This window comes from Anarhichas minor, unplaced genomic scaffold (assembly GCF_050575085.1).
Source record: "Anarhichas minor isolate MPS153535 unplaced genomic scaffold, ASM5057508v1 ptg000136l, whole genome shotgun sequence".
Lineage (NCBI taxonomy): Eukaryota > Metazoa > Chordata > Actinopteri > Perciformes > Anarhichadidae > Anarhichas > Anarhichas minor.
The window spans coordinates 4,145,925-4,158,840 of NW_027466582.1; the positions used below are offsets into that span (position 1 = coordinate 4,145,925).

At 40.9% G+C, this 12,916-nt stretch overlaps 2 protein-coding genes across 2 annotated transcripts; one reads left to right on the forward strand and one right to left on the reverse strand.

The window, feature by feature from the left end:
- Positions 1 to 1,086: 1,086 nt before the first annotated feature.
- leg1.1 (liver-enriched gene 1, tandem duplicate 1) lies at positions 1,087 to 3,948 on the reverse strand. The gene is made up of 8 exons (XM_076083554.1): positions 3,642 to 3,948; positions 3,156 to 3,242; positions 3,011 to 3,084; positions 2,329 to 2,433; positions 2,055 to 2,167; positions 1,530 to 1,671; positions 1,335 to 1,431; positions 1,087 to 1,238 (listed from the first exon to the last, which is right to left on the reverse strand). The coding sequence occupies exons 1-8, from the start codon at positions 3,937 to 3,939 to the stop codon at positions 1,087 to 1,089; spliced, it is 1,068 nt and encodes a 355-aa protein (XP_075939669.1). The 5' UTR covers positions 3,940 to 3,948.
- Positions 3,949 to 5,662: 1,714 nt separating this feature from the next.
- On the forward strand, positions 5,663 to 12,448 carry stx7l (syntaxin 7-like). The gene is made up of 10 exons (XM_076084401.1): positions 5,663 to 5,707; positions 7,829 to 7,922; positions 8,117 to 8,186; positions 8,418 to 8,508; positions 8,645 to 8,782; positions 9,998 to 10,044; positions 10,131 to 10,221; positions 10,318 to 10,390; positions 10,512 to 10,594; positions 11,034 to 12,448. Exons 2-10 carry the CDS (start codon positions 7,838 to 7,840, stop codon positions 11,127 to 11,129), a joined length of 774 nt encoding a protein of 257 aa, XP_075940516.1. The 5' UTR covers positions 5,663 to 5,707; positions 7,829 to 7,837; the 3' UTR covers positions 11,130 to 12,448.
- Positions 12,449 to 12,916: the final 468 nt, after the last annotated feature.

Here is a 12,916-nt window from a genome sequence, read left to right on the forward strand (position 1 = left end):
CTTTTTTAATCAAAAACGCTGACATTAGTGTAGATTTTAAAATGACAATATTTCTTGTCATAAGAGAGTTGGGTACCCAGAGGCGCACGGCGGACAGCCAGGACGAGGCCGCTGCACTAGGTTTTCAGGTTCCGAATGGCGGGCGCTTCCCGTTGGCGCCAGACGCGCGCCGCGAGCGCACCCCGTCGTCAGGTCCGTAAATCCTCGGAACAGGCCGCGGGGCAATCCGACCGAAAAGGCCCAGACTAGAGGTTTGAATGCGGGGGCCCTAAGATGCTCGCGAGCCTCGGAGGGTTGGATCCCCCGCTCGGCTATAGACGAGACTGGTTACTAGTTTCTTCGTGGAGAAAAAGGTACCATTGGAAAAGCTGGTGTCGGTGACAACAGACGGTGCTCCCGCGATGACGGGCCGGCATGCAGGCTTCATTGCGCAATGCAAAGGTGACCCAGACTAATGTCTACATTACCACTGGATCATTCACCAGCAGGCGCTATGTGCAAAAGTAACCGGCTTTGATCATGTGACGATACAAAAATATCAGAGATGTGATACCTCTGACTTTCAAATGTTGAAACAGATTAACAGAAATAAAAGTTGCATGTTTAAATATATATGTGTAGCTATACCATCATTGTTGTGGAAATCATTATTAATAATTATTGTGAGGAATAATTAACTGACATGTGATCAAACAGTCTCTTCACATATATTATTATTATTAAAAGGTGATCTGTGCAACTTTGTTATTCAGGAAGTTTGTATCAAATAAGTAGCCCTTCGTAGTACTCGGTACCCTTGAAGTAGCTCTCAGTTTAAAAAAGGTTGGTGACCCCTGATCTACACCTTCCAAATAATGACGTAGCTTACTTTACTCACAAAAAATGTTCAGTCTTTTTGTATTGCAAATATCTTCAATTAGTGAAACAAATAACTTCCATTAGTGAAACCTCCCTCCCATAAAATTCAAAAGTAATCCTGTACTATGTTAAAAAAGTCAAATCAGATTATTTCATGTTTTTCAAAGAAAGTGACTAAACTGATTTAATTGGAGTTGCTACATCTCTGCTTGTTAGGGTGTGTTTGTTTTAGCATCCCGTATTCATTTCAGAGATGATGGACAGGAAAGAGCTTGTTGCGAATCCGGGATTCAGGAGGAGCTGCTCCAGCATCTCTCTGCCTTTCTCTCTAGTGGTCACTGAACACATGGCACTTCTCCACATATTCACAAGAGCCCCACCTGGTAGAGGACATGGTCATCATTAAGAGTTCAAAAAGCCTTGATTATAATATTTGTGTGTGTGTGTGTGTGTGTGTGTGTGTGTGTGTGTCCTACCCAGTAAACTGTTGATGCTGCTCATCCAGGAGAAGATGTATAGTGTGTGGTTCTCCGCCTCACTCAGATCGGCTATGTTAGGTGCACTGTCGCCCACCTAGACGTACAGATATGACATACAAAACAAGAGTTTGATAAATGCGCAGGTCGTAAAACAAATTAAATTAATGGAGCGATGCAGTTGCAGTTACGTACCTGTAAAACACGACTTGGGAGAGGGATTATGAACAGTGCAGATTTGTCCATATTGGATTGGAAATGTGCCGCAGCAACGTACTCGGCCGAGTTCTGCCAGCTCTGAGAAAATGCCACCTCTACGGAGGAGTAGTGGCTCTGCCTGAAGGAGAGGAGAAAACAAGAGACGGATGCAGCTTGTTTGAATGGTTGCTGAGAGTTAAATGAGAAAAATGATACCACACTACATCATGACAGTGGTACAGGGGAGAAAATACAGACAGTGCAAGCTGAGTGGTTGAACTGAGGCCTGTGTGGGGGGGGGGGGGGGGGGGGGGGGTCATTTGACTATAAAATCCAACACATTTTTGGTTAAATATATATGCCTAATGATGTGAGTGTGTGTCGCGCTTCAGAACAAGTAACCAGCGTGCACTGGGGCTCGTTGTGACTATACTATATTTTTTATAATCCGAGGCGAGGGTCAAAGGCCCTCTGAGGCAAATTAGATAGATAGATAGATAGATAGATAGATAGATACATTACCTGGAATTGCATGCAGCAGAGGCATAACTTGAAGCCATTTGGCCCGCCCAGAAGAGACCGAGGAGAGCGTCTTTCTTCTCATTTTCAGGGAGAAGAGACGCAGCCTTGAGTCCCTTTAAACACACACAAACAGAAGTGAGGCGATACCTCCAGCGATTTAGTATTGCACCTCCTTAAAGTGCAGAAGAGATTATTATTTATCTCCGTGTCCACGAGTGTACCGACACATAAAAATCAGTAACGTGGATCTGTTTGTGTGTGTGCCCTGATGTACCTGGAAGAAGGCATCCCACTTAGTCATGGCGTCAGGGTAGCTAGTTGCACACTCAGCATATGTTGTGCAATAGCCCAGTACACCTTCAGGGACCTGCATCTGGACCTAATGGAGTCAACATCAATCCTTATTACCATGGCCATGGCTACATGTTGATATCAGCATTTATCAGTACCAATGTACATATGCACACAATATAAATACTCTGCAATACAAACATATTGCAACACCTCATATGTGCAACAATGTAAAAATTGTATTGTTAGCTTTTGTTGTCTTTTTGCGATTTACCAGAATGCATTGCACAGCTGCTTACATAGACAATGAATGGGAAGCGTGGAATTGAAAGATCCTGTGGACTCCTAAGTGTTGAATAAAAACCTAGTTTTTATCATAATACTTTTTTCATAGTATTGCAGGCTCTGTTACTAATCCAGAATATGCGGTGAATTGTATAATTTCACTCCTTGCGTTCGAGACTAAACCATGCACTTTCTGTTGGTGTTACAACGATAACAGCTACACCATTTAGTAGCAGACACATGTAACTAATTTGTATCACATTTGGAACGCAAAGGCTATCATCATCGCTGTCCTGCAGCCTAACAGAGCCCGAAACTAGTATAGCTGCAGACTTAGCCTTGTCTTACGTTCAGTTTGAGATGTCCAGCAGCACACATACCTGAGCTCCTGCTCCCATGAAGCCCTGCTGTGCAGCGGACAGGAAGGGTAGTGCAGAGACAAAGTAGTTCACACCTGGAGGAGAAAGAAGTGGTTTTGTTAGTGTTTTGTGTGTGTGTGTGTGTGTGTGTGTTTGTCATACTTACAGCCCCACCAGCTCTGAGTAGAAATACACATAGTATCTCCTGTTTGCAGGCCGCAGGTTGTAGCAGCAGTTGGGTCAGCGAGACGCCCTACAGAAACAACACATTGTACACAACGCCATCAGTTTGTGTCTAGATTGTTTGGTAGCTGGTGGCGTCGTGTTGTTATGTTCACTCAGTTTAGGACCCACAGTAAAAGTCGATTATTTATTAATTAAATGGTCATTAAATGGTCATTGCCCCTAGTTTATTTTTTTACTGATGTCTTTTGTTGAACTGTCCACTTTGCTGCTGTAATCCTGCAAATGTCCCCGCTGTGGGACTAATAAAGGATTATCTTTTCTTTTCTTATCTTATGTTATCTTATATTACTGCTCCTAAATGATTCACTACCCACTTTTGCACCAACTCTCATTTTGGAAAGGAAAACAAACTATGAAATAATTCTTCCAAAAAAAAAAACAGATTCCAAAAATATTTTCAACTTACCTGAAGTTAGCATCCATGCCGACTGCAGTGGCAGTCCCCACATTGGACTGTCAGTGGCGTTCGTCCCCATGGATCCCATAAACGGGTCTGTGGCAGCTATCATCAGCCGGTGAAGACTCATGCGGTGAAGGAAGTGCCAGGGGTCGGGGGTCAGAATGCCGTTCTGTATCGGCAGGTCAGTCACTTGGCCGGCCGCCTGAGCCCACAGGATGGGCATGCCATTCTCTAGGATGACAGCAGCGCTGGTGAGAGACACGGCACATGCCAGGAGGAGGCTGAGGACCGAGGGGCGCAGCATGACTGAGGAGCTGGGAGGGTCTACTCTGAACTGAAACTCAAGCCACATAAATACAAGGCTTATATACTCTGTTCAAATGTTGTGACCCACAGGTCACCTGAGCTAACCATGTGACATGTGGTTCAGTAGACTCTCTTTGACAGACAGATAAGATAAAGCATGTGCACAGAGCTCAATACCATCCAAATACTCAGAGACAGAAAGTGTCCCTCTCATACGGGCACAAACGCCCACGTACACACAATCAAAGATAACTCAATGCAGTGTGAGGTTGAATGAAGACAATATAAAAGAGCAATCATACTACTCGACCAGCAGACTTTCACCCCGATCCAATCACCCACATTTAGGATTTTCACTACTGAAACAATTAACTAACAAGTCAAGCTGAATACTCACACTGGATTTAAATTTATATGTGAAAAAAGCTACGAGACTCTTAATCTATTCACAATGATCAATGCTCAATATCCCTTTGTTATGTTCTATCTTAATATATATATATATATATATATATATATATATATATATATTGCATATACATGATTAAATCTAAAAGTAACATTTTTTAAACGCATTTAACCTGCATGAAAACCTATCGAACTGTTCTGCTGACTGATAACAAGAAAATGGCAATGTCCTGTTGGTCAACATTGGTAAATCCACATCTGTTGATCACCACTGTTTTCACTGAGAGAAAGGTACCAATTTTTAGACCTTCAATGTTCAAAGGACAAAGATAACACGGGTTCTGGACACGTGTTTTTGACCTGAAAACTCTGACTGGCTTTTGGTCTGCAAAGTAACGCTGACCTGGATTACCAGGAACTGGGGCCTGTTGTGTATCTGTGTGGTTACCCTGTCTGAACCTCAATGTTTAAACACTGTGTGCGGCTAGATATACACATGACGGCAGATGTTATGTGTAAGACAACATCAGGCTTGATGTAACCGTGCCTTTATAACTTTGTTAAACAAAATATAACAAATAAATACATAGCTATGAATGCAGTGACTGGTTAGGCTTTTAAATAATGGTATGCGATACCAGATCGCCCTCTTCAATTCAGCTATTTGAGTCAGTATCGGAAATGCTATCAGTGTTAGTATCAGTGCATAACGTCACTTTTCACAACTTTCTTCGCACTGCCAGGAGCAATCCCCAATTCTGTTTCTTTTGTTACCTAAAAGTAGTACATTTTAAATAAATTAAATATTAAACTACTGGAATCAGCCTATCAAATACCCTCTATGAGCAATTTATCAGATTAAAATACTCTGGTACAAGTACTAGCAAAAGATTACTTGGAATAAAAGTACTTGTTATGTAGAATGATCCTTTCAGAGTGTTCTATTATTATATGTAAATGCAGTAATGCATTTAAATTGAATCTGCATTTCGTGTTGTAGCTTTAAAGATGAGCTCATTTAAAGCACCAGTATACTGTTTGGTATTTTAATCTACAAGAATGCATCATATTTTATAAGGAAAACAATCACAAGTTTGTGTATATGTTATGTAAATAAGTGTGTAATGTAAGTATAAAGCTGCATATAATGGAACAACTCAAGTACAGAAGCCTGCAAGTACATACTAGTCCTGTGATTCAATGTGTTTCTCAGTGATATTCTTCATTGCTTTAACACAAACCTTCCTTTATGAGATCTATTTCTTCTTCCAGTGATTTGGCTTCGCTGCCAGACATCATGTGACGGGGGGAGGGGCCCGGAATCAGGAAACACACCGCTGTCGCAAGTCACAGGAAAGGTAAAGTCTAAACTCTTACTCGACTGAGCTGAACATTTAGGAGTGATTTACTATCCCGACGGACAAGCATGCTAACAGCATTCTTATAATGCCGTTTTTAATTGTTAGGAACAAAGACATTTGAACCGATATGTTGTCCGAAAAAAAGCAAGAGAGACAAATCTTCAAATTGTGTTGCGACTTTGATTGTAACTTAATGACCAGCCGCTTCAGTCAACACGTGACTTCAGGTCACATTAACACAACTTTACCGTAAATAGTATTCGTGGCTCATTCGTAAATGGGGATCATTTATTGTGCACGACTATTCTTGTGATTTGTAAAGTCATGTGATTTCCGCATTTGTTTTTCTCGCTGGCAGCTACTGTGGACAAATACACGCACACACACACACACACACACACACACACACACACACACAAGCAGGCAGACAGGGACGATGTTTACATTAAAGTAGAAGTCATGATCTAATGTTTAACTGTGCTGAAGTAGAAAGCATGCACCTTAGTCCCCCTCATAGCAATAACAGGGCTGGATTACATGCACACAGCCCACTCTGGTTTCCTCTTGAGTCAGTACAGGAAGTCTGCTTGACTGGGTTATGGTAAACATTACTGCCACAATATTAGACTTTATCTACAGTAAATAAGAGCCCAGTTAGAACATGTTTTACAGATTGCATTTGGAGTTGACACACGTTAAGGTCTATATGGGACGGTCGGTGGGGAAAGCCCATATAGTCCCAGTTAAGGGGAGTTTCTTAGTGCTACAGCTCAGTCAATACTTCTTACTTTTCGTTTACTGTTTCAACTGTTTTGGCTATTCTTCATATTTAACTAAATATTTTTAACTGTCTATCCTTTATTTTTCATCCGTTCTTTTTTGTTTTTAAGTAATCTGTGTATAATTGACTTTTCATCTAACGATTTAAATCCCTCATCCGTTACTTTGAGCTAACTGAGTCTGCTAACTAGATCTCATGCATTCTCAATCACCTCTTGTGATTAAGGTTTTCAAATTGACTCATTGTAGACAAAATATTTACCAACGATCAGATCAAATCAGTGGCTAAACTCACACGGATATTTATTTTCCTTAAACACCGATATGTGGATTATACTGTGTGTGTGTACATACATACTCGTATCTACACTGTTTACACAGTATATTGGTTTATACAGTATAAACACAGTTTGGGGACATCTTTTATATTGATGTTTTTTTTCCTTTCTTTCAACAGGGACTATTTTAACAGAGACAAAAAGATTATAATTCAGACACCAAATATAATATTTATGTTTTGAAATAGCTTCACCTTTAAAAGAAGAAGAGTTAATGAATACATCGTGTGTTTATTCAATGTCCCCACAGTCTTTACATGTCGGGGGAGAATACTGTTGGAACATTTTATCCTCAAATACCCGTCAATGTTTAATTTGTTTTCCAGTGCAGAAAAGCACAAGTGACCCTCGATCAGTATTGAACCACAACAGAGCTTCTATTTGGCCTCTAAATATTCCGGGTGGCTGTTTTTCATTGGGCCATCTGCAGTCTACTCAGTATTTAGACTGAAGAGATTTAAACTGTGATTCATCAGTATGTTCAACTCGTATTCAAATAGTGTTGTTAACCCTACAAGCAAGTATTCCCGCTAGTTATAGGCGTTATTGTGCACTGAAACAGGAACTTGTTGGAATCTGCGCACATTTTGAGGTTAAACTTTCAGTTTCTTTCACCAACGACTGGGGATCTCTTCTGTTTTCATCCAGCTGTGGTTCAGGGGCATATTTATCTCTTTCTGCGCTTGTCAGTCCGGTTGAACTATTGTACAGCGTTTTGTTCTCCGTGTACAAAACATTACGTCGTCATTTTAAAACCCTTCATACTAAATAACATTTGCTGTTTTTAGACATTAAACTGTACATGCAGTGGGGTCCATAAATACATTCTTTTCAACGTTTGGTGTGGAAGAACGTCCCAGTTTAGGAGTGAGATGTTCAACAGTCATGTGTAGGTGTAATATCTGGATGAACTTGTGACTGAGTACTTTGGTAACAGACCTCTCTGACTGACTAGTGAGTGATGGAACGAGGTGATTAAATGTGTTGTGTGTCCTCACAGCTCTCCGTCATGGCCTACCAGGCTGGGATGCTAGAGGACCCCAGTGCTCTGGTTCACAACATAAGCTCCAACATCCAGAAGCTGACACTGCTGAGTAATATATACACACTACACACACACACACACACACACACACACACACACACACACACACAGAAGAAGGCATCATCATCAGCGGCAACTTTCATATTACACACATTTTACTGACTCCACTAAGTGAATCATGGTGGACACGTGGAGATACTTTAGCACAGATGAACAATGTCTGCATTCTTTCTTCCTCACCAGCCTCGGAGCTGCAGAGAGCAGTTTCTCGGCTGGGAACGGAGCATGACAGCGGCCAGCTGCCACAGACGCTGTGAGTAATGGGGGCACGGCTTGGTTTGCATAATTGGTCTACTAGTGTACTTCGAACATCTTGTTTTAAATACAGGTGGAGATAACCCTATATATATATATATATATATATATATAAAGTCAGGTCTCATGATATCGGACGATCTACCACTTCTCCTCTCAGGAATCTGTTTTCTTGACGGTGTTTCTCTTTAACTTCAACAAATAAATATAAAATGTCTTCGGTCTCCAGGCAGCAGAAACAGCAGCAAGGCAACCAGCTAGCGAAGGATACTGACAGGCTGATCAAAGCATTCAGTGCACTTCCTGTTGGCCCTGATCAGGTACTGAAGTGTTTTAACTATTGTAAAAAAAAAAATCACAATTTCCCCGCTTTTTGATACTGATTTGGTACCACACTTGTTATTTTCCCAAATTTTTGTAAAGTTTTGTGACCTTTTTATTCCATGTGTGTTTTAGCGGCAGAGAAAGTTACAGAAAGAGCGTCTGGTGAACGACTTCTCCGCCGCCCTGAACAGCTTCCAAAAGACCCAGCGGCAGGCGGCCGACAAAGAGAGAGAGTTTGTGGCCAGAGTGAGAGCCAGCTCCAGGGTGTCTGTGAGTAATCTGCTGTGTCTGCAAGGTCTCATGGTCAGAGTGTAGACCAGATTAAATGATATATTAGTGACCAATAATCCATACACCAGTGAGTAGCCATTGAGCCACATTTTTTAATTTGTCTTTATGCTATGTCAGTCAAAAGTGTCTTTGTTTTCTTCCTAAATTAAAGCAGGTTTTCTGCACATTAATATCATCAAAAGCTTGATAAGTGGAGACAGACATATTAGGAGGGATGGATAGTATGCCCATCCAACCTCTGAAAGGTACAGATGCATACAAGGGAAAAGGAGAGGCTGTCTGCTTCCAAAATATTGTAAGATTCACAGAAATTGAATCGACTTTTCAGGTTTTTATTCGGCACACAGAAAAGAAACAACAGCTCCAACTCGCATGATACAAAACCCACAGACCCTCAAGTCAATTTCATTTATACAGCCCAATATCACAAATCTTACAATCTTTACAACACACGACAACGTCTGTCCTTTGACCCTTGCTTTGGATAATGGAAAACTCCCCCCAAAAAACCCTCTGGCAGGGAAATAAATGGGAAAAACCTCGGGAGGAGCAAATGAGGAGGGATCCCTATCCCAGGACGGACAGACCTGCGATAGATGTCATCTGTACAGAATAACCAACATAATAAAATTACACCATAGACAATAATTATTTATAAATATATATATGAAGAAAATTCAGCTTCCAGGTGTCACCAAACAGATAGAATGTATCTGAACCACACAAAAAACAATTTCATACCTTATCCACAGTTAATCTTGTCTAGGAGACAAGCTGCAATACATACATGTTCATAGGCTGCATGTTTTAAACACATTTTCCTTCACTAAGGTTTAATACGTCTTGCCATATTAGTGTTCTTTTGTATCGTTCTCACTGCACAGAGAAGTATCTGTATCTGCTGTGTTCATGCTGATAAGCAGGAGCAGCTTTAAATGGTTGTTAAGGAACATATCTCGGCATGGGAGCTACAGTCCAGGTTTTATTTGCTCTGTGTCACCATGCAAACCTTTTTCGGACCCGTTTCCTTAATACTTAATCTAATTATATATAATGAGGTTTTGTAGAACCGTGTACATAATGTATCATTGCTGTTCCCACAGTCGCAGTAAAGAACGTCCTCTAGAGTATATTTGCAATAACTAGCACATCAGCGCAGTATGTTTATTTAAACTTCTTCATTTCCTTTAACAGGGAGGACAGCCTGATGACAGCTTCGGAAATGTGCCTCCTTTCTTTAGGTAGGTCCACTATTTCTGATCATTATTATAGTTTCCTTTTGTTATTATTACTATTATTACAATTTCATCTACACTTGTCCCGGCAGTGATGCCCAGGTGCAGGCTCAGGCTGAGGCCATCACTGAAGAAGATCTGAGGCTGATCCAGGAGAGAGAGTCGTCCATCAGGCAGTTGGAGGTACAAATAGGAATCAAGTGTCTATAATAGCATGAACACTAATATGTACAGTACCTCATCAGCTTCACGTGAACCATCTCTCTCTATGTTGCTCAGTCGGACATCACAAATATCAATGACATCTTCAAGGACCTGGGGATGATGGTCCATGAGCAGGGAGACATGATAGGTGAGCTTTTGACACCTGCTCGTAGATTTCTTTACTGAAACATTTACTTAGTTCCACATGTGCTCCCTCTTCCTCCCACCTGCTGCGTGTGATCTGTGTGTGTTTCCTGTGTGTTCTGCAGACAGTATAGAAGCCAATGTGGAGACTGCAAATGTGAATGTCCAGAGCGCAAACCAGCAGCTGTCACGTGCCGCAGAATACCAGGTAAGACTCACTCGGACAGAGAGGATGGGAAGGGATTGAGGAAAGGAACAAGGAGAGGAAGAGGGGAGAGGCATTCAAATGTATAAATGTTAGCGAAGTTAGCTTGTAACTGGTGGACCAATTAATACATCTGAGTAAGAGTAATAGCTCTAGGGCTCTTTGAGGGAGCAATATATGTGCATGTTTGACTCCTCTACCTCCTGCACAAGGACTCCCTTGTGTGATTAAGTTCTTAGTAAGTTTGCTTCGGCAAAAGACGTAGATAAAGAGGCGTACAGGAGGAAAGGAAAAGCTGAGTCTCAAGGTGATCGGATTCATAGTGTGGTTGTGAGTCACTTCAATCCTGAGTAAAACCATCCATCTCTCCAATAAAATCCAGATTGTATCCAATACTTGTATATTACACAAACAACCTCTTTGTGCTTCCCCCCCCCCCCAGGGGAGCTCCCGGAAGAAGATGTGCATCCTGGGGATAGTGTTGGTTGTAGTTGCTGTTATTATTGGACTCATCATCTGGGCTTCTGTCAAACAATGAAGGCTTCTTCTTCTTCTTCTTCTTCTTCTTCCTCTCCTCCACCTCTCCTGGTTAGTCATCAACCTGGACAAAGCATGAATCATCGTCCCTCCTCTTCCTCCTTTTCTCCCCCCTCTCATGAGGGGAGTCATTCGGACTGTCTGCCTTTTATTTGACTTGATTACAGTTTTAAGACGTAGCTGTACTCATTGACAGGATTGCACACTCCTTCACTGTGAAACCCAAACTAGGGTTGAGGGCTTTATTGTTATAACCAGCTTTAATTGAATTATTTGTGTCTGAGTTTGGCACCGGTTTACTTTATGGGAAAGCTTAAATGCTTTAGTCCTCACCTAATCTTCAGAGTGAGGCGGGAACACAGGTGGAGTATTGCTGCGTCTCTGTACCAGAAAGTTTATTAAGACACAGTACAGACAATGCTTCTGGGTGCAATGGAGCAGCAAGTTGCACAAGGCAGGTAAGAGGCGATAAACCTTCAGATCAGTGATGTTGCAGCAGCTGCTTTCTTTCATCAAGTCAGATATGAAGAACCCACGCAATAAGCTGCATTCAGCTTATTCCAATGCAGTGCTCTCAGTGACAATTCCTTTTTTTATTTTATTTTTTTTTAAATCTATCACCTCCTTTATTTTGCAATATAATTAATTAAAATGTATTTTTCATTTCTATACAAATGCATGTCCTGTACTTGTATTCTAATGATGAATCAGGAAGTACGTACCCATACTAAATCTTGTGATTAGGACCATCTAATACACTCCACTTCCACCAGTCATTCCAAGTAATAAGACTCTGTTCTTACTTTATTTAAGTAGGTAGTGCGTCTCCTTTGTTTTTAATTGATCAGCTTAGAGAGATTGATGACATCACAGATGATCACACACAAAGAATGTAAGTGCAACATGTAATAATAGTTCAATGTGTGCGTTATGGTTTGTTTGACCCTACTTTATGCTTCTTTTGAAGGCTATGCACACCACACAGGTGTTTTCAATTATCTGGCTGATTAGAGCTTGTTACGGGTCAAAGATGGGACAATCAATCATGGTCCAGAGGAGAGGTCTAATCAGCTGAATTAACACCTGTGTGGGGGCTTGACTAAGTACTTTCTGTGACTGACAACCAACAGTAACCGTCTTCATCTCTTTATTCTTAAGGAACCATAAATGTAACTGAAAGTAAAGTGAGTGACAGCAAACACTAATTATTATTTGCTACAACCATTTGACCTATATGTAAAATGATGATCGCATGTATATTTTCAATACTGAGATTACGCTGCCTACCGTGTGCTGAATAAATTGTGAGTGAGAACATTGTTTTATGCCTTTCTGATGTTTTTTTTATTAAACTTGAATCATCACTGAACGTTATTTTTCCCAAAGAATGTCACTCCAGTCTAGTCCTTAAACGTTTCTGCAATAAAAGTACAGTATATTATATTAGCTTTTATTTCAATATTAAGGCTACTTTATTTCCAATTAAGACTAGTCTCAGTGTTCCTCTAATTCCAAATAGCTAATTGTCACCGACACTAGAAACAGAGAATGAGAAATGAGAGAAGGACCGGCAGGTTTCTGGCTGAGAGTCAGTAGACCGGTCGCTTTACATAACATTTGTTTTTTTTTAAATTTAGATGCGAGTGTACAAACAAAGACTGAATGTCATTACCTTTCTTTGTCAGGAGTTTGGATCGGACTATATATTGGGAAGATGAATGAATAATGGTCTTCTTAAGATGACTATTTCTTAACCTGATCAAGACATTTAACTCAACTGCTTCAGTA